This window comes from Vespa velutina, chromosome 2 (genome assembly GCF_912470025.1).
Source record: "Vespa velutina chromosome 2, iVesVel2.1, whole genome shotgun sequence".
NCBI classification, from domain to species: Eukaryota; Metazoa; Arthropoda; class Insecta; order Hymenoptera; family Vespidae; genus Vespa; species Vespa velutina.
In genome coordinates, this window is record NC_062189.1 from 545,005 (window position 1) to 565,013 (window position 20,009).

Genomic DNA, 20,009 nt, shown 5'->3' on the forward strand with positions numbered 1-20,009 from the left:
CCTCCGATCACGTTTGAGAATATCTCGAGAATAGGATTTTCCTGAGGATGCTTCAATGGAAAAATTAACATCAAGCTTTTTCCTTTTCTCTCTCTCTCTCTCTCTCTCTCTCTTTCCCTCTCTTTTCTTCTTTTTTTTTTTTGATGTAAGAATATCGCGCCTAATCCCTGTGGTTTTATTTCTCTTTCCTTTTATTCTTACGACGTGATTGAATTTACCGGATTTAAAAGATCCATCTATGTGCTTGCTTTTCACTTTACGCATTTACCCTCTCGTATAAAGCCCTTACTCCAAAATACTCCCAAAATATATGATACAAATCTCGATTATCCGAATGTATAGCACATCACAGATTCATGATACATTTTAGTAATTTTTCATTACGGAAAAAAAGGATGAAAATGATCGTGGTATATTTAAACTTAAATTCGTATCACATTGACATTCTCGTCAATTGGAAAATTCCATTCAATTAATTTTCAGTTAATTGTATGAAAAACAAAATTGTATATGACACGTGTGAGATCTGTCGATGTTAGAATGACGAACGTTTGCTTGGTAAGCCACGATAGGAGGATAGGGTAATCGGGAACGGTCTTTTGGTGCTTCCTCCCGCTATTACTTTCATCGCCACAAAGAATCAAATTAACTGGTACGAGATTGCTCTTCCACTCCTCGACCATCCCCCACCACCTTTCCTTTCTTTTCCATCTCTCTCGCACACGTTAATGTATGCGCACGAATGGCACGTACCTTATTTCTTCCCCTTTCTTTCTTTCTATTCAAATTTTGCGAGCCCCTGTACTCTTTCTCTCTCTCTCTCTCTCTCTTTGCTTTCGATCGAACCAAGTCCGTATCAACCCTCGATACTCTACGGAGAACTCTATTCGTGCCGTTCCAACGCGCCTACAGACACAATCGTACACGTATGTACTATACGTTAGGAATAGCGAATGTGCTTTTCAAAGATATTCGTTCGGGATACTTTCTCTTTTCTCCTCTTCTCTCTACCATTGCCGATCAAAAGAGTATGATAAATAAATGTTTTCTTCGATGAACTCAATGCATCAGGAGTCCAATTGATACCAAAAGAGACGCAGATTTTCTACTACTATACTCCTTCAATAAAATTTGATCTTTCTTGTATGTTTCTTTAATCTTTTACTATATATCATTATCATCATCATCATCATTATATCCTGCCTTACATCGAATCATAATAAAATATCTTACGGTATACGTGTATATACATTTGCATATATTTAAGTATATATATGTATGTGTATGTATATATACATATATACATATATATATATATATATATATATGCGTTAAGAAAATCATACAGAAATTCAATTGACCGACTCAAAGTACTTTTTGCTATCTTTCGGATTCGGTTTAATAGTTTTAGAATCTGGTTGCCAATTGGCAGGGCAAACTTCTCCATGTGCCTCGACAAATTGGAAAGCTTTTATCAGTCTTAATGTTTCATCCACGCTACGACCGACTGGCAAATCATTAACGCTAAATTGCCTAAGTATTCCATCCTTATCTATAATGAATAGTCCTCTCAAAGCTATTCCAGAATTTTCCAAGAGGACATTGTATTTCGCTGAGATTTCTTTGTTAAAATCGCTCAACAACGGATATCCTAAATCTCCACCCAAACCACCTTGCTTTTTAGGCGTGTTAGTCCATGCAAGATGACTAAAATGAGAATCTGTGGAAACGCCTATTACTTGAGTATTTACAGCTTTGAATTCTGCGATTTTTTCTGAAAATGCTATTAGCTCAGTTGGACACACGAATGTACTGAAAGAAAAAGTTTTTATTTAGAAAAAGTAATATTTAAAAAAAAAGAAAAGAAATGTAAGATTCAATCTTTAAGTTTAAACTTAGCAATGACTTACAAGTCCAATGGATAGAAAAAAAGAACTACATATTTCCCTTTGTAGTCGCTTAATTTTATGTCTTTGAAGTCACCATTGATTACTGCCGTTCCAGCAAAATCTGGTGCAGGTTTTTGAATTTCTGGCCAAGCCCCTAGGCATCTCGAACTAATACTAAATTTTCTAGTTGTTTCTACTAATGCTAGATTATTTGTTTTCCTTAAAGAAGACGAGACGATGCAAGTCTGTAAGAAAAAAAATACATTCAAGTTTACAAAATGTATAATTATTACGAAATATTTCAAAAAAAAAATCAATACTCACCGCTTTTCGTACTTGTGTTCCAAACAATCGAAGCATCGTTATCGTTTAATCTTTATCTTTTTATTTATAAAGAGATAAATTATAGCTTATAAACAAGTGTTACAGATTTCAATTTTCTTAACGAATACTTTTCACATTTACGATTAATAGAGATCGATTAATCAGATAGATTATATAATTCGCGCTTAATTTAAACGATAAAAATGTAAATTTTTCATAAATTTTATGTAAATTACGAGATAAACGAAAATATCTTGCCTTTTTTTATTTATATTATGCTTATCATGCAGTACCGGACTTAAGAAAAGACGAAATAGAACAAATTCACCATACCGCTACTCGATTTCACAAAATTAGGTTAGGTAACCTAAGTTTCGTTGGAAGTTACACAGATGGCACGCTTGAGCCAATAGAAAAAAAAATATATATATGTGTATATATATATGTGTACATAGAAGTATATACAAAAATATATCATTTAGGAAATTACATTAATAAAAAAGAAAAAAGAAGATGAAAACAAAACTTTCGATAAGAATAATAAATGACAATAAAACTTAATCTAATTATATTTTATTCAAATAACAATTATATAAGTCTTATGTTCATCTCTGTTGAATGTGCAAATATATAATAATAATGTACATACTGCAGTCTGAACGACAATCACTAGTTTCGTTATTACACGATGACTAAATAAATCTTAATAATCGATTTTTTCTTTTTTGTTTTCTCTTTTTTCTTTTTTTTTTTTTTTCTTTTTTTTTTTCGAGTTAGAAACTGAAACGTCCGTATAAAAAACGAGTGATGTGTTGTTAGTACCTGCATCAGTTTCGCTTTGAGAACGTTTCGCTTATGATTTCGAGAGAAACGGACAAAAAGAAAAAAAAAGGTATAATATTTATACCTTTGATTTATATATAATATAAAACCTTATTTATTGTTTGTTTGTTTGTTTATTTCGTTTCGTTTCTTTTTTTTTTTTTTTTTTTTTTTTTTTTCATTTTTAAATCCGCACTCACAAATCCCATGGTCTATTATAATTCGATTACGACCATTAGCAATATAGCCTTAACGTAGGCGTTAAGGTAATTATAAAATTGACATGACGTTTTGAATACGTCATAAAACCATAAATGATGATCGCATATAGCTAAAGTCTTTAAAAATGGGTATGGCCAAAGTGTGCGCGTCGTTCTCAAAATGGCCATACGCGCGAGTACTTCAATTCTGCATTATTATAAATCGCGATAATTTATTATTTTTCTTTTCTTTTATTCTTTTTAATTGGAAGCTGTAGCAGTTGGATTAGGGGTAGGAGCTGACGCTGAGGTAGACTCGTCCGTAACAATACGCCGATTTTTCTTTATCCTCTTCCATTCACCATTTGTATAATTCATTTGGAAGTGGGTCTCAACTAACATCGGTACTGTCGTACCATCTGCCTGAGTTACCTCTTCTATATTCTCCGAAAGCATTACCGTTACTATATTGCCCAACTTAGGACAAGGATTGTCTGGAAAAAAAAAAAGAGGATAAATATTTATCTTTCGATCTTTACAAAAGTTCATATTATATATTCGAAATATATTATATATATACCTCTGGAACCAGCCATAAATCCTAAGATCAATGCCTTCTCCGGTCGGGTCACTTTATTAGCCGTCCTAAACATTTCTTGAGCTTCTAGCATTTGTTCTCGCTATAAATATAAACATACAATACGTTAAATTGTCATACAACGAATTTCTTACATACACACATATATATATATATATTTTTTTTTTTGAGGTATAAATTTACCGTTAGAGATAATCCCTTTCTCGTATTTGCTGCTGCATTAGCAGGTTGTGCAGTTGTTTGTATACGAATTTGTGTTACTGTCTGCGCTGGCCTAACGGTCTGTACACCTACAGGTGTACTTTCTATAGGGGATATAACTGTCGGCGTTGTTACTGGTAATACGGTACTTGGCACTGTAGGTGTAGACGGTGTAGTAGCTACGTATTAAACAATTAAGATTAAATAGTAATTAATCATTTTGATAATTAGTCTTTATGATAATTGTAATAAATAATATATCAGATTAAAAAAAGTAGAGATTCTTACGAGTTTGCGATGTAGTCGCAGGTGTAACTCCACTTGGAGTGGTAGGTGCCACATAAGATTGTACGGTGGAGACCGGTGCAACTGGAGTGGAAGGCGGATTAATTGATGTTAATCCTTGTGCATATTCCGGTGTAGCTGGTGTTTCTACCGTGGTTGCATTTGTTGAAGCTGCAGCTGCCGCTGCTGCTTGAGCTTCTGCAACCTTTTTCTGTTGTTCTTCTAACTCCATCATACGCTTTCTTTTCTTAGCTTGAGCATATCCAAGAGGTTGCTCATTAATATCCAATAATTTAATACCACCGTCCTTACGACTTCTACTACTGATAGGTGTTCTATTGGACATAGAAGAGCTTGTAAGAGAAGGAGAACGAAATCCACTTGTTGGAACTCTGCTAGGAATACCTTTGAGAGGTGCTGTAATATAATAATAATAATAATAATAATAATAATAATAATAATAATAATAATAATAGTAATAATAATGATAAAGTATCTCGTGTCTAATATCTCTATTATGTAACTAAATCCATATAGTCTCTTACTTGTGTCTGTCATTTTTCTTGGCATTCCTCTACTTCGTACTGGTACAGTGGGAGCTGTACTCTTTTTTAAATTACTCGCAGCATCTCTACTCTTCTGTAACAGTTCTGCTCTTAAAGCTGCACTTTTTGGCTTTCTTTTTAATGTAAAGTGTTTCACTGCTGCAGGTTGTTGACCTACCACGGATACCAATGCCGTTTTATTCAAATAATGACATTCCAACGGAAGCATAGCAGGATCATTCTGCTTTTTCAATAATTTTCGTAGATCATTAACTAATTCTCCAAAAATAGGTCTATGTTCATCTAAATCAGTAATATCTGTATTTAATGATCCTGTAGAAGGAAACGTCTTCATCGCTTCGGATAGCATTGAAACCCATAACTCACTGTCCAGTGATGCAACTTCAATGATCTCTTCCAACTCAACGCGCCACTACAAAAGTTATAGTATTATATATATACATATATATGTATGTGTGTGTGTGTATATATATATATATATATATATATATATATATATATTTAATTTCTTTAAAATTTGTTACAAAAGATACAGAGAACTACACAAATAACAAAGCAAATAAATTTAATGATATTTATTTTGTATTTTCGATTGTGTGAATATATATTAAGATATGCCGCGCAAACGAAGATAAGATATTATACATTTCAAAAACATTAGATACCTAAATAAAATCAAATAGGCGGCGGGCTGCCTAAAATATCGTAATATAGAGAATTTTTATGATATTATTAATTCGAAAAAATATTCTAGACGAATGCAATATTAAAAAGCATATAAATATAGATGATAGAAGGAAAAATGACTAGTTATAGCGGGAAAAGTACGAACACTTACCTCTTCAACATTCCGCCTAGGTATGTGGAAGAACGAAAGAAGTAATTTAAGTTTAACTTGCGTCTGTAGATCTGGAAAACAATCTTTGATATTTCGTAAAACCTCAGCGTTTAATTGAGAACAGATTGAGCTACCAGTCCAACTATCATTTGATGTTCCAAGCTTGTTATGAAGCCACAACGACGTATCACTGTCCCTCACATTCGCCATATTGGAGTCGTTTGTTTCTCACGTGGAGTAATATTTAAATCTGATAGATGGCACCATGTTTGGATTATAGTCGCTCATAGATATAGCCGGTTATGTTTCTTGATAGATCGATTGGCATAATAACACGTGTTATAAATTGTAAAACATGCATTAGATGGAACACTCTCCGCATTTGTAGATAATTCACCGTAATAGTTCGTATATGCCGTTAGCCAACTTATATATACCTTCACTGCCGTGATATTAGACGAGAAATATTTTGGCGCGTACGCAGCAATAGCTTCGCGTTTCATGATTGGTCGAGAATTCAAGGACAACTTTTGAAAACCATAGAAAATTTTTTTTCCATCATCATATCGTATACATATTCATAATAATTAACGTAATACAAATTGACATAAATAATAATTGATAATAATAATAATAACGTATATTAATTATTGTAAAACGTTGGGGCATTACTGCGCATGCGTCGAAGTATACTGCCATACTGCGAAGTTCGTCGAACTTTCTCTCTCAACTTTTACTACGTTCATGGTAAAGAGTGAAAACAATAACAGAATTGTCGTACGCTTAGAGGTTAAGAGAAGAAAGATATATTGTCTGAATTAAGAGAAACGGAAAGTATTATATTAAAATGGAAAATAGTGGTGAAAGTGGCGATGACGGTGGACCTTTAGGCCCTACAACCTTTTTAGGAGGAAGCGGTGTTTCGGCTTCCTACATAGGCGTACAATCGGACGACTTGGAAGGTAGGTAGGTTAGTGTTTCATAAAGACAGAATACATTTTACATATTTTAATAACATACTGTTTAACATAATAAGATAATCGTTGGACGATAATTAAAAAGAATAGAACGAATAGCATATTTGGTTTAGAGATTTTACGATCGAATTAAAAATAGAATTGATTTTTGCATAATTAAATAATTTCCTCGCACAATTTTGTCATCATTTTAATCATTTTATATGGATGATCCAGAAAATACAGATGATTCCAATCACGGGGGTGGAGATCCTTTGCAAAGCAGCGGAGGTGGAAGCGGTAGTGGTCCTCTACGAGAGCAGGATCGTTTTCTTCCAATAGCTAATGTTGCTAAAATTATGAAACGGGCTATACCGGAAGCAGGAAAAATAGCTAAAGATGCGCGCGAATGCGTTCAAGAATGCGTTTCCGAGTTTATATCCTTTATCACGTCCGAGGCCAGTGACCGATGTCACATGGAAAAACGTAAAACCATAAATGGGGAAGATATATTATTTGCCATGACAACTCTTGGCTTCGATAATTATGTAGAACCATTGAAAGTTTATCTACAAAAGTACAGAGAAGCTACCAAAGGGGACAATCCTTCGGGGACAGGAACGACAACGGGTAATGGGAAAGCAGAATCTCAGGGTACCATATATGAGGATCAATTGTTCGCTATTGCAACAGATTCCAATGCTACTACCTCCGATACACCTGTTATCTACAGCTACTCATCTACCGATCAGATGCAGTTCCAACTTTCTTGATCAGTGCATTTTAAACTGTTATTAATGGAATTTTTTTTTATTGCCTTTTGTAGAAGACAATGGAACACAAGTTTTCATACGAAAGAAAAAGATCAATCTAACGCATTAAAGTTTGAAAAATAAATAGCACATGAAATATTTTAAATGTTCTTTATAAAGAAATACGATGGAAGGAAATAAATTAAGATATTTATCAACAAACGTTCCTTTACTTCATCAAACACCGGAGGGGTAGAAAAAATGTGGCCGATCTTTTATTATCCTCACTGTGAGCACTAACTTTCATTAAACTAAAATTATCCTGTATGATATCTTGAGACTTGTTTCAAGCCGAATAATGTCGAGATATGCTACTTTATCTTTCTTTTTTTATTTTGTCCTCTTCTTCTTTCCTTCCTCCCTTCCTTCCTCTTTTCGTATCTTCTTCTTTTCTCTTCCTTGGACAGAATCGGCAGTAGATCGGCGTGTAGAATTCGGTAGAAAACGTTTGAAATCATATTTTCATTCAGGTAATTGGGCAGGAGAGAGTAAGAGTTCATGTCCCTTCGCCGACGATGACACTTGGCAAGACGAGTGTGTGGCTGGTTGCTGTGGCACTGGGGAAAGAAGCGAGGCTGTCTGCATTGGACCAGATGGACGCGTTTCCGTCTTCTGTTTTTCCTTTTCTTTCTTGTTTCGGGACTGCTTACAAAGGCACCAACGGCATTCGCCGCAGCGGCACAGGCATAGACAAAGCAGTACACGAAATAGGCAGCAAAGTAGGCCAGCGCATAGTAACGATGGTCCGATTAATTTCAGCTCGGGACTGAGAAATCCTTTCTCACCGGTCCCAACGAACGAAATCACTAGGCCAAGAGCCGTGGCACCAAGCCCGGCGTAAAGTACGGTGTTCACAGCTGCATTCACTTCGGCTCTACGACGATTGACGCTACCGCTTATGTCGTCGTCGTCGTCCTCTCCGCTACTGCCATAACAATAACTGGCATCTCGTATCTGTGATAAAACAATTTTATCTTAACTATCATAACGTCGCGAGTTAACTTTCCAATGCATTTTACATTGTCCAATCGATTGACGAGTGAATTAATTTATAAAATTAAATAGGATTAGCCTTCAAACGAAACGCGTTACCCTGTTCCTCTTCATCCATCTTCGATGAGCCTCGCATTGTTTCGTTTTGTATCCATCGCCGCCGCGACACCCGTGTGGTAAATTAGGGAATAAAGGAAGAGGGGATGATCTGTTGCATCCCTGCCATGCTACCTTTCCAGCTCCCTGACACTGCAATCATTTCACTTTTCGACGTTAATTATTCTATCCTAAATGCATCATAATAATAAAAGAGAAACATGGATGAAACATAGGGGCTAAGGATAAGGTCGGTAAATGAATACCGTTCGATCAAAGATTATATTCTGTCTTAATCCTTTGCTATCAAAGAAGATTATTTGTATTCCTGTTTACACACATATACATATGTATCGAATTATGTTTTTTGACGACATTGATCACATGAGTAGATAATAACGTCACACATGATCTACCAAAAAGAAAACGGGGAAAGAGGACGCTAACGATCGAACGGAAACGATTAAGAAAACGAAAAACGGAAGCGCAGCCGAATGAAAAAAGGAAAAAGAATAAAAAAAAAAAAAAAAAAAAAAGAAAAGAAAAAAAGAAAAGAACAAGAAACGAAGAGAGAGAGAGAAAAAAAGAAAGAACAAATAAAAATGACATCGTTGATAAATTTTGGCCGCACAGGAACCCCGAGTTAGAAAGTTTCTACCTTAATCATCGCAGGTAGGCGGTATCGTGAGTTATTCGAGAAGGGTTCTATCGGCGAACGCTTTCCGTTGGTAGAAATACCTCGTCGATTTTGTAATATCTTACCGTCGTTGATAAAGTGGCTGGCAAGCGAACCTGATACTTACCCCGTAAACATACGAACGTGGGGGATATCGTGGTAGCGGCGGAATAAGCCTTGTGGCCAAGTTGGTTGGTAAATCTCTAAAGTTCACCACCTTACCCCCCCGTAACCGCTGCTTCTCCCTTCTAATCAATAGAGCAGCCTGCATTCCGCTCATTCACTTGCTTGTTTCATCGATCGCCAAGATCCCGACCGTCTTTTTTTCCACTTTCTCGTAGTAGCAGTAATAGTAGCAGTAGTAGTAGAAGAAGTAGTAGTATGAGTAGTAGTATGAGTAGTAGTGGTAGCACCTTTTTTTAGATTCGAGTGTCACCTTCCTGGCTGAGAATTCCTTTTTTCCTTTCTTCGAGCGTGTATCGAGCAAGTCCCACTCAACTAGCATATCCCAATTCCGATCAGTATAATTCGAATTCGTCGTCGAATTCGACGTATACAGGTATATAGGTATAATCTAAAAAAATTTTAGAAACCGGTTCTGCCTCACAGCACTCGCCATATCCAAATCCGCTGGTAACGAAACCGCGATAATGAGCGAATAAACGAAAGCACGTTATAACGCAAACACTTTCCCTCTTTTTCCTTTATCTTTTTCTTTTCGGTATACCCCCTTTTTTCTATTTTCGCATTTATCGTCATCTATATATATATATATATATATATATATATATATATATATATATATATATATATATATATATATAGGCCGAGAACATGCTCTACTAATCGCAATCGGGATCGACCAACGAACCTGGATGATCCGACGAACGCCTTACCGCGATATTACGGTAGACGCCACCAGACAGCCGATCGACGGTCTTCTCAAACTCGGGGGGGTGTTGTGCCGACGAGTGGTGCGGTGCGTTAGATAAAAACGAAAAGTATAGATAATAAAGATAGAAAGATAGAAAGACAGATACGTACAGATAGATAGATAGATAGATAGATAGATAGAAAGAAAGATAGATAGATAGATAGATAGATAGATATGTAGAATAGACATACTAACTAGCTAGCTAACTACAAAGAATAGAGATTAAGAATTAGAAAAAAGGTCGGATAAAAGGGGGATGATCTATATGTGTATATATATATATCTATATAATATGTATATATATTCCTATATTATTACCGTGCTACGATAGCTCTAGCGTTTCGAAGTGATAGAAAAACGAGGGAATAAAATTAGAGATAGAGGTACAACGGGGGGAGACGGAGAAGGAGCATTTGCTCGGTCGTCCAAGGCAACTAGGAGGGAGGGCCTTCGACGAAAATAGTAGTAGCTCTTGGAGGATTTTACCCACCTGTAGCTCCGGCGTGGAAGTAGGCGAGATTCTTAGATCGAGGATCGAGGGTGGCGGAAAAGGGAAGCTGTTAGGCTTGTTAGTGGCGCAGGTGACCGAACCCGATGATTCCAGTGAGAGCGGTGGCGGCGATATGGGGAATTGAATGGGCGAGACAGGTGCTAGTTGTTGGCACTTCTCGACGCGAGAACGCTGCTGTCGATCGATGCCCGTATGGAATTGGGATGATTGTGGTGCTTGTGCCGCGAAGGGTGATTGGACAACGTGTTGGTGGTGGTGGTGGTGGTGTTGGTGTTGGTGTTGATGATGATGGTGGTGGTGGTGGTGGTGGTGGTGGTGCTGATGCTGATGCTGATGAGCGAACTTGTTCGTTGTCGTCGTAGTTGTTGTCCTTGTCACCGTTTGATTCGTCAGAGTTGTCTTGATCCTTCTTGCCGTTCCTGGGCCACCTTCGGCCCCACGTTTATATAACTGCAAACGCTTTTGCTTCCTCCGACTTGCAATACTTGCACCACCCGCTGCAGCGTACATCCTTCGGCATCCACCTTTGATAAACCTTTTCCAGTTCTTTCTTTTGCAGTCAGTCCTTTTTTCTGTTTCTTTTTTTTTTTTTTTTTTTTTTTTTTTTTTTTTTTTTTCTCTCTATATCGATCAGAGAAATATTTAGCCAATATCCTTTTCTTTTATTTCTTATTATCGAAGGAACACTATTTTCGTCATCCTTCTATGATATTTTTCCTTGTCCTGTTCCTGCTTTCTCTCTCTCTCTCTCTCTCTCTCTCTCACTCTGTGTCTGTTTATCTCTCTCTCTCTCTCTCTCTCTCTTTCTCTCTCTCTCTCTCTCTCTCTCTCTCTTTCTCTTTCTCTCTCTCTCTCTCTCTCTCTCTCTCTCTTGTCTCTGTAAAGGCAAGAAATGTGACGAAGCTCCGCCCGCTATCGGCGTCCCTCGCGTCTTTTTTTTTACCTACGACTACTTTCTACTACTTCGAAATGAAGCATTTCTTTTTTTTTTTTTATTTTTTACCCTCATACTATTCGAAGGTTTTACGGAGATTCTATATGATCAAGTTCATGGCTGTGATCACTTTACATGAATTTTTTTATCGACTTTCCTCAAGATTTTTCTTCAAAGATAAATAAATATCGTTCTTAAATTTCATTCGATCATACGATTAATTAATGAAAATCAATTTATTTACTCTCCGTGATCGAATAGTACGAAGAATATTTTATTGCTCATTCTCGAGACTTTTATTACAACCAAGAGGAACATAACGCATAACGAAACAACGTAGTGATTTATTATTGACATGTCGTGGGAAAAATAACATGACTTTAGTATCGCTTAGATCGTTACAAATATTTGAAATATTAAGGGGAATAATAGTCAAGGATAAGATTTCGATTCGTCTTGGTCATATTAAAGAACATATCGACTGCATTTCTACGAACGAACGAACGAACGAACGAATGTATGTACGTATTATATTCCGTTTGATCGTTTATTAAAAGTCAATTAAACGATCATTTAAAATCGATATGAAAAAGAATGTGTCATGTTCGATCGAAAGTTTCAATTCTTATACGCTCGTACGTATAAAAATGTACATACATACATACGTGTACATCGAACAAACTACGTGGACAGACACACACAGATAATAGCAAGCGAGATATAAATTTGTTTTTTTTTCTTTTATACATTCAAGCGAGTTGCTAGGATAAATCTTGTCGATGAATTGATGAATGATCTAATCTCTTCTTTTTATTTTTCTTTTTTTTTTTTTTTTTCTTTTTTTTCCCCCATTAACTAAATGAAGAGATTTAAATGAATGTTGTTGACCCTTGCTTGTTACATACTCACATTATATCTCGTAGTTGGTACAAGTGTGATAACATTTGTACCAGGATACCTTGTGGCTAAAGACTAGACCTTCGAATGCGAGAATATTTCGATCTAGCATCTAAGAAGTCATAGATTGTTAACTACTTTAAAGAGGAGATTCGTAAGGACTACGTTGCGAAGAACCTATCTAAGAATCGACCGACTTCGGAGGAGATAGAGAAGCATTTAGAATAAAATAGAATACTTATTTATTCGCAAGCTATTATCCTAATTTTGATGTCATCTAGAAAAATACCAATGCTACGTGTGTATTTGTGATTAAAAATCGTGGTAGTGGTGATAGTGTTTATGGTAATAGATAGTATCGGTGCATAGTGCAATCTACTTGCTTCGAGAAAACGTAGATAACGACGTTGCTATTTTACTACAAAGGGAACCTCCAAGGAATATCCCTAAATTGTTAATCGAATCTTTCGTGAGAAATTATAATATCAAAGGAAATAAATATTACAAATAAATAAAATATTTTCAATTGAAAAATATATAAATGATCTATCGTACTTCGATAGATCGTTTCGAATCGACAGAAACATGCACGTGACTCAAAAAATCGAAGTTGACAAGGTCGAGAGATATACTGATAAGCTACACGAAAGGACACGTCCGTGTCGCGTGAATGTAAAATCGCGTAATACATAGGACACGTTCAAAGTTTTAGGAACTGAAAAAAAAAAACAAAAGATAAAGAAGAGATAGGGAGAAAGAGAGAGAAAGAAAAAAGAAATTGACGACGTGTCCTTCGAGCGTCATATACCATCGGAAGTGCGCGCCATCGACCTCGTTCGAATGGCTGCGTAAGACTCTCTATTGCCAGCTCATTGTCAGCCGTTTTTCCCAATACGTCAGACGACCTCGCAGCATCGATTTAAATGACACGGTTGCTATATTACGAATCCTTGAGAATCAAATTTAATAAGAAGAACGAAAAAGAAGCAGAACCAATAACATAACAAACGTTATAAAACTTAAATCTTATAAGTTTATAATTTTGAATTTGGAGATATACTTTTCTACCTATGTGCATGTCTACGAAAAAAATAAAAGCGATAGAGAATGTAGCAAAAAGAAAAAATAATGGCAGAAGGGACGATAGAAAAATCGAATGTAATAGAATTTCATTTCTTCGTGATAGAAGGAGATTGTCGGTCATCAGGGCAAGAAACATTTTATATATAGGAAATTTTTCGTTCGACACATGCCACGATGCGTGCTTCAACAGAACGAAAAATGAATAGAGTGAGAAGCTCCGATGACGTAAGAGCACTAGGAGGAGCGGGATAGAGGATGGCGAGCTTTTTAAGAGAGGCCAGAGGGGATGAAATAGAAAAAAGAGAGAGAAAGAAACAGAGAAAAAGACAGAGAGAGATAGAGAGAGAGAGAGAGAGAGAGAGATTAGGTGGTGGCACACGGATACGCGTGCGCGCACACGTGAGTACACAAGTAAATAAGCTACGAAAGCGAGGTGGACCAGAAGAATAAGAATAAGAATAAGAGCAAGAATAAGAATAAGAAGAATAGCGTTTGCTGGTCGTGTAAAAGAGCAATAAGACGGTGTGGTGGTGGTGGTGGTGGTGGTGGTGGTGGTGTTGGTGGTGTTGGTGGTGGTGGTAGTAGTGGTGGTGAGGGGGTGGTACAAACAAGTCCGTGGAAGAAAAAACGAGAAGAAGAGAATCTACTATAGCAGCTTTTTGTTCCGGTGAGAGTCACGTGAAAAGAGAATCAAAGGCTGACTGGTGGCCCTTGGCTTTGATATTATTCTTTTTTTTTTGTCGCTCTCCTTTGTCCTGGGACACATAGTCTACGTATAAATATATGTCTATTCTTTATTCACTCCCGTTCCTCCCCTTTCTTTTGCTCCTTTCTATCTGCTCTCTCTATCACTCTCTCTTTTTCTCTCTCTCTTTCTCCCTCTCTCTCTCTCTCTCTCTCTCTCCTTCTACAATATTTCTTTCTTCCTCTCTTTACAGTTCTCCTTTATACGATTTTAGCGAAATAAAAGTTCCCTGATAATGAAAAAAAAAGAGACGATAGGGTCAACGACGATGATGAGACGAAGACGACGAAGAAACAACAACGACGACGATGATGACGCCGACGACGACGACGACGACAACGACGACGACGACAGCGATGATGACGACGATGACGACGACGACGATAGCGATGCACACAGAAGGCTACACTTTCATTATTATTTTTCCTTTTTGTTCATTAACGTTTACGTGAATATGTTCATATATATATATATATATATATATATATATATATATATATATATATACATATATATATGCATATTTTATATGTATATATATATATATACCTTTTATATACATATAAAACACATTATATATATATATATATAACTACGGCAGAGAGAGCATCGATGGAGGCTGCGGCAGCAACAGCAACAGCAAAGCGGGTTTTATAGTCAGCCAGCAACACCGAATAACTGCGCGTACCGACGGCTCGCGAACGAATGAGAGAAAGAGAGAGACAGAAAGAAAGAGAGAGGGAGAGAGAGAAATGTTACACCAGTTGTGTTCGATCCAATCTCTCTCTTTTTCTCTTCCTCCCTTTACATTTTTATGAATTTAGTCATCCTTTCTCTCTCTCTCTCTCTCTCTCGCTCTTTTTCTTTCTACCTCTCTCTTTCTCTCTCTCTCTCTCTCTCTCTCTCTCTTCCTCTCTCTTTATCTATCTATCTCTTTTTTTATATTATCCAGCTTCCTCTTTTCTTTTATCTCCGATGTGTCACTTGATTCATAGGGGTAGATCGACAGTAATAAAGACCAACGATGAATGCGACATATTCACGGCACGCACGTGGTCACTCTGTTGAAAAAAACACGCACACATATAGAGATAAAAAGAAAGAGAGAAAGAGAGAGAGAGAGAGAGAGAGAGAGAGAGAGAGAGAGAGAGAGAAAGGAATACACACAGCATACACACAAACGCGAAGGACCGATGGAAAACGCGCGCGTATTTAGCGAACAAAAAAGAAGAGAGGGTGAGCGAGCGAGCGAGCGAGCGAAAGAGAGAGAAGGAGAGAGAGAGATAAAAAGAGAGAGAGAGAGAGAGAGAGAGGGAGGGAGAGAGAGAGAGTAAGATGATTAAAGAGAAACACGTACGAATTTCGAGGATAAAAGTTGTTTGTCCAACACGTTTTATATGTCACGTAGATCGTTTATATACGTGTTCTTAATTACGTCACTATTTTTTACGAGAAACTATAACGATAAAAATAATAACGACGATGACGACGACGACGACGATGACGACGACGACGACGACGACGACGATGACGACGACGACGAGAGAGAGAAAGAGAGAGAGTAAAACTCTTCCTTCCTATCTCTTCATCGCGTATACGAGCTAGCGATGAACGCGCTCGTTTCCCCAACCGAACAAAACCACCCCGGCGACTGGCGGGCAAACTCGAGCGCGAGCAGGTGCGCACCCCGTCATCGTTCCTCTTTTTTCCTCTCTCTCTCTCTCTCTCTCTCTCCCCCCTTTTCTTTCTCACACAAACCTCCCTCTTCGTGATACCCCCACCACTTTCTACTCCACACGCGCACTACCCTATGCCTTCTTGTTTCGTCTATATCTTTCTTTCTCTCTCTCTCTTTCACTCTTTCTCTCTTTCTTTCTCTCCTCTCTCTCTCTCTCTCTCTCTCTCTATATATATATATATATATATATATATATATATCTCTACATGTATCTTTCGTCCGCGGCGCGTTACGTTAGCCTGTTCGATAGATGATTGCGTTTAGATATATCGTAAAAAAGAAAGAGAGAGAAAAAGAGGAGAGAGAAAGAGAGAGAGAGAGGGAAAGAGAAATTTTAAAGGTCAGCAAGAAAATTTCAATACATATATATATATATGTATATATATAATATATATTATATATAATATATAAGATCGAAACTCAAATATAAATAAAGCACATTGAGTGCATTGTAAGTACAAAACAGTATATATATATACATATATATATATATATACATATACATACAATGAAATTAATAATTAATAAAAAAGGTACAAAGAGAGAGAGAGAGAGAGAGAGAGTGAGAGAAAAGAGACACCTGCCAGTAATTCGCACGAGATTTTTCGGGGATTATTACAATGCCTGGAAAACGATCTGTATCATATTTTTATAGGATAAAAATTGAACATTACATAGAAGAGATTGAATTAAAGAAAAAAAAAAGAAAGAGAGAGAGAGAGAGAGAGAGAGAGAGAAAGAGGATCCATAAAAATAAGTTTGTATAGAGAATTGCTACGCGCGTCTCGTAAGTCTCTCCTCGCCTTCTCTATACACTTCGGTTGACCCGCTTTCGCACTTACCCTTACCGTACACGCCACCCCCGACGGTTAGATTATCTTTCACACTCGACCTCCTCCTCGAGTCGATATCCCACGGTGTTCCCTCGTCGCTCTTCTGACCTTTCACCTTTCTCGACGTTCGCCCTGCTTTTGCGGATCGGTCGAAAAGAGCAACCTACCTTATCGGCTAGCTCGAGTCCTTTCCTTGATTCTCTTCCTTTCCTTCCTACTTTCTAATCTTTCCTTCCTTCCTTCCTTCCTTTCTTCTTTCTCTCTCTCTCTTCTCTCTCTCTCTCTCTCTCTCTCTCTCTCTCTCTCTCTCTCTCTTTCACACAATCTCTTTCTCTCTCTCTCTCTCTCTCTTTCTCTCTCTCTTTCTCACAACGAAGTCCCTACTCTTCGATTTTCCCTCATTTGGCTGGGGCTATCCGCTCGTTCGAGCGACCTTCTTACGCGAGATGCGCGCGTATGTGCGCGGAAGGGGTGGACGAACGACGATGTATAAGTATGTTTCAAGATACTTTCTCTTATCTCTCTCTCTCTCTCTTTCTCCCTCTCTCTCTCTCTCTCTCTCTCTCAATAATAGGCTTCGATGATTCTGCTAAAGTATACCTAAAGCACCTTTGTCTTTCAGAGACTTCAATCCGTCTTGAAATAACCTTTCGATCGCTACGCTAGATGTAGCGGAGCCGCTTGAACTACATTGTAAATAGGTTTCACTGAGGGAACATCTCTCTCTCTCTCTCTCTCTATATATATATATATATATATATCTCCCTCTCTCTCTCTCGCTTCATCTTCTTCTTAAGTTTATTACAATTAAGGCAAAATCTTGTCAAATCTATAATACGATCTTCCGATAATCTGTACGATCTAAAGTTATGTAATAAACGTAGAAACAATATCGTTCCTTAGAAATTTATGAGTGTATGAAAATGTTTTATAATCCAAGTAGTATAATCGTATCGTATGGTCTTTCCCATTTAATGAAAGTAATCTGTGTATCAGATGTGAGGCTATAGTAAATCGTACGCATCACTGATACGACCGCAAGTCATTCTTACGTATAATGTGTATCACGTGGTATGGAAAACAGCTGTTCTAGATCTTTATCATTCGTAATACATCAAAACTTTGGCTTCTCAGATCGTTTTAGATGAGTTATGCACAAAATTTTGATACGACAAAATCGTGACCAGAATAAAATTCTAATGCGCATAAATAAATGTCCCGGAACAAAGTTGAATTATTAATAAACACATGTTAAGAATGAACGTACGTTCGAAAAGGTTCAGTCTTTGTGTGTTTCTTTTATTATTAGGCGCAATATATTTCTTTTCAAGAAGATCTTCCATCCTAGAATCGAATAATAAGGATGTAGTATCTCTTAGATCGTTGCTCGTTGCTGCCATAAAGGCAGCTGAATTGGGCGGATATGAAGTCGTTTCTGTACACGAACAAACTAGCTTTAATATTGAAAGTAAAGGGAAAACTAAAGAAGGTAATGTATATTTTTATCTTAAAAAGAGATGTGCTTCATTTAGAATTAAAACATAAACATATCTTTTTTACTTCAACAGGTGAAAATGATCCAGTAACAGCAGCAGATTATAGATCACACTGTGCTATGTATAATTCTTTAAAAGATGCATTTCCAGGCATTACTGTAATATCCGAAGAAGCATCAAAAGACTGCGATAAAGTTGTTGTTCCTGATCTTAGGAATTCTTTTAACAACCTAAGAGAATATGATATAGGGGATGACTTTGAAAATATTAAAGATATCACTATTTGGATTGATCCTTTGGATGCTACAAAGGAGTTTACAGAAAATTTATTACAATTTGTAACGACTATGGTCTGCATTGCCGTAAAAGGAAAACCTATAATAGGTGTTATTTATAAGCCATTTGAAACAAAGAAAGACCACAATTTATATTGGACTTGGACTGGTCATGGAGCTTCACAAAATTTATATAATTTGCCAAAGGTAATATATTCATAATAAATTATCTTTGTATGAATTTGATTAAAATATGTTTTTTCTTTTTTTTTTTTTTTGATGCAGCATGAAAATAAATTGCCAATTTTAATTGTATCACGGTCACATGCTGGACAAGTTAATAACGCTTCCAAAACTGCTTTTGGTAGAAATGTTCAAATTGTTTCTGCTGCAGGTGCAGGTAATATATTTCTTAAATCGTATATAGGAGAACAAATGCTATGATGTTCTATGTTATAAAAAAAAAAAATGTAATTTATGTTTAGGTTACAAGTTTTTAGAGGTAGCAGTTGGAAATGCAACTGCATACGTTCATATGACTGCTATCAAAAAGTGGGATATATGTTCTGGAACAGCCATCATCAGGTATACCTTAATATAAAACGTATAGTAAGTAATTATTTTGGAAAACTAATATAATTTTCTTTTCACGCATAGTGCTCTTGGTGGAATGACTACATCATTATTTGATGGACATTTAATTAATTTTGATTCTACTGACACTAAAGTGCTAACATCGGGTCTTTTAGCTACCATGACTGATCATAATTGGTATTTGGATAAATTTTCAAATATACAGCTAAGATCTTTTATTTTATCTCGATAATTCTTTTTTCATTAATATCTAGTCATCATTTCCTGTACCAGTAAGATAATTCGATTACTATTTTTACCCTCTCTGCAACAGCTATTTTAACAGTAACGAAAAAATATTCTTTGATGTATATTGTAAATACAAGATTTACGTATACATACATACATATATATATATATATATATATATATATATATATATATATATTTTAACATACTTCAAAAAAACAACCAAATTTCTGAATTATATGTGTATATAAATAAAAAGAAATTTTGTATGATCATAAGTGATATAAATACCTACTCAATATTATTATTGATATGTAATATAAAATATTGGAAAAATAATATTATCTGATAACGTTAAATAATAATTGACGTATAAAGAATAAAGTATTTCGAAGAAAAAAATGTTTTACGAGTATTATCAATAAAAGTAAAATTTGCGAAAAATTAATAACCAATAGGAATCAACAAATATTTCGAAGGATGAA

General features: G+C 36.2%; 5 protein-coding genes across 8 annotated transcripts; 2 read left to right on the top strand and 3 right to left on the bottom strand.

The window, feature by feature from the left end:
- Positions 1-320: 320 nt before the first annotated feature.
- On the bottom strand, positions 321-3,031 carry LOC124957641 (peroxiredoxin-like). The gene is made up of 3 exons (XM_047514713.1): positions 2,214-3,031; positions 1,911-2,134; positions 321-1,812 (listed from the first exon to the last, which is right to left on the bottom strand). Exons 1-3 carry the CDS (start codon positions 2,247-2,249, stop codon positions 1,353-1,355), a joined length of 720 nt encoding a protein of 239 aa, XP_047370669.1. The 5' UTR covers positions 2,250-3,031; the 3' UTR covers positions 321-1,352.
- Positions 3,032-3,177: 146 nt separating this feature from the next.
- Positions 3,178-6,136, bottom strand: LOC124957638 (negative elongation factor A). 2 transcript variants are annotated; one of them, XM_047514707.1, is made up of 7 exons: positions 5,724-6,136; positions 5,252-5,297; positions 4,865-5,167; positions 4,323-4,736; positions 4,017-4,213; positions 3,816-3,915; positions 3,178-3,729 (listed from the first exon to the last, which is right to left on the bottom strand). In XM_047514707.1, exons 1-7 carry the CDS (start codon positions 5,931-5,933, stop codon positions 3,497-3,499), a joined length of 1,503 nt encoding a protein of 500 aa, XP_047370663.1. In that variant the 5' UTR covers positions 5,934-6,136; the 3' UTR covers positions 3,178-3,496. The 2 variants fall into 2 exon arrangements, with proteins under 2 accessions (XP_047370663.1, XP_047370662.1); XM_047514706.1 differs by having other exon boundaries at positions 4,865-5,297; positions 5,724-6,135.
- A 313-nt stretch (positions 6,137-6,449) lies between these two features.
- LOC124957642 (nuclear transcription factor Y subunit B-4) lies at positions 6,450-9,134 on the top strand. The gene is made up of 2 exons (XM_047514714.1): positions 6,450-6,685; positions 6,917-9,134. Exons 1-2 carry the CDS (start codon positions 6,571-6,573, stop codon positions 7,450-7,452), a joined length of 651 nt encoding a protein of 216 aa, XP_047370670.1. The 5' UTR covers positions 6,450-6,570; the 3' UTR covers positions 7,453-9,134.
- Positions 7,589-12,538, bottom strand: LOC124957639. Its single transcript, XM_047514708.1, has 3 exons — positions 10,681-12,538; positions 8,584-8,733; positions 7,589-8,445 (listed from the first exon to the last, which is right to left on the bottom strand). The coding sequence occupies exons 1-3, from the start codon at positions 11,209-11,211 to the stop codon at positions 7,954-7,956; spliced, it is 1,173 nt and encodes a 390-aa protein (XP_047370664.1). The 5' UTR covers positions 11,212-12,538; the 3' UTR covers positions 7,589-7,953.
- Positions 12,539-17,303: 4,765 nt separating this feature from the next.
- LOC124957640 (putative inositol monophosphatase 3) lies at positions 17,304-19,742 on the top strand. 3 transcript variants are annotated; one of them, XM_047514712.1, is made up of 6 exons: positions 17,304-17,424; positions 18,311-18,420; positions 18,500-18,909; positions 18,988-19,102; positions 19,188-19,287; positions 19,360-19,741. In XM_047514712.1, the coding sequence occupies exons 1-6, from the start codon at positions 17,378-17,380 to the stop codon at positions 19,526-19,528; spliced, it is 951 nt and encodes a 316-aa protein (XP_047370668.1). In that variant the 5' UTR covers positions 17,304-17,377; the 3' UTR covers positions 19,529-19,741. The 3 variants fall into 3 exon arrangements, with proteins under 3 accessions (XP_047370668.1, XP_047370666.1, XP_047370665.1); XM_047514710.1 differs by having other exon boundaries at positions 17,313-17,424; positions 18,241-18,420; positions 19,360-19,742; XM_047514709.1 differs by lacking the exon at positions 17,304-17,424 and having other exon boundaries at positions 17,700-18,420; positions 19,360-19,738.
- The last annotated feature ends 267 nt before the right edge of the window (positions 19,743-20,009 follow it).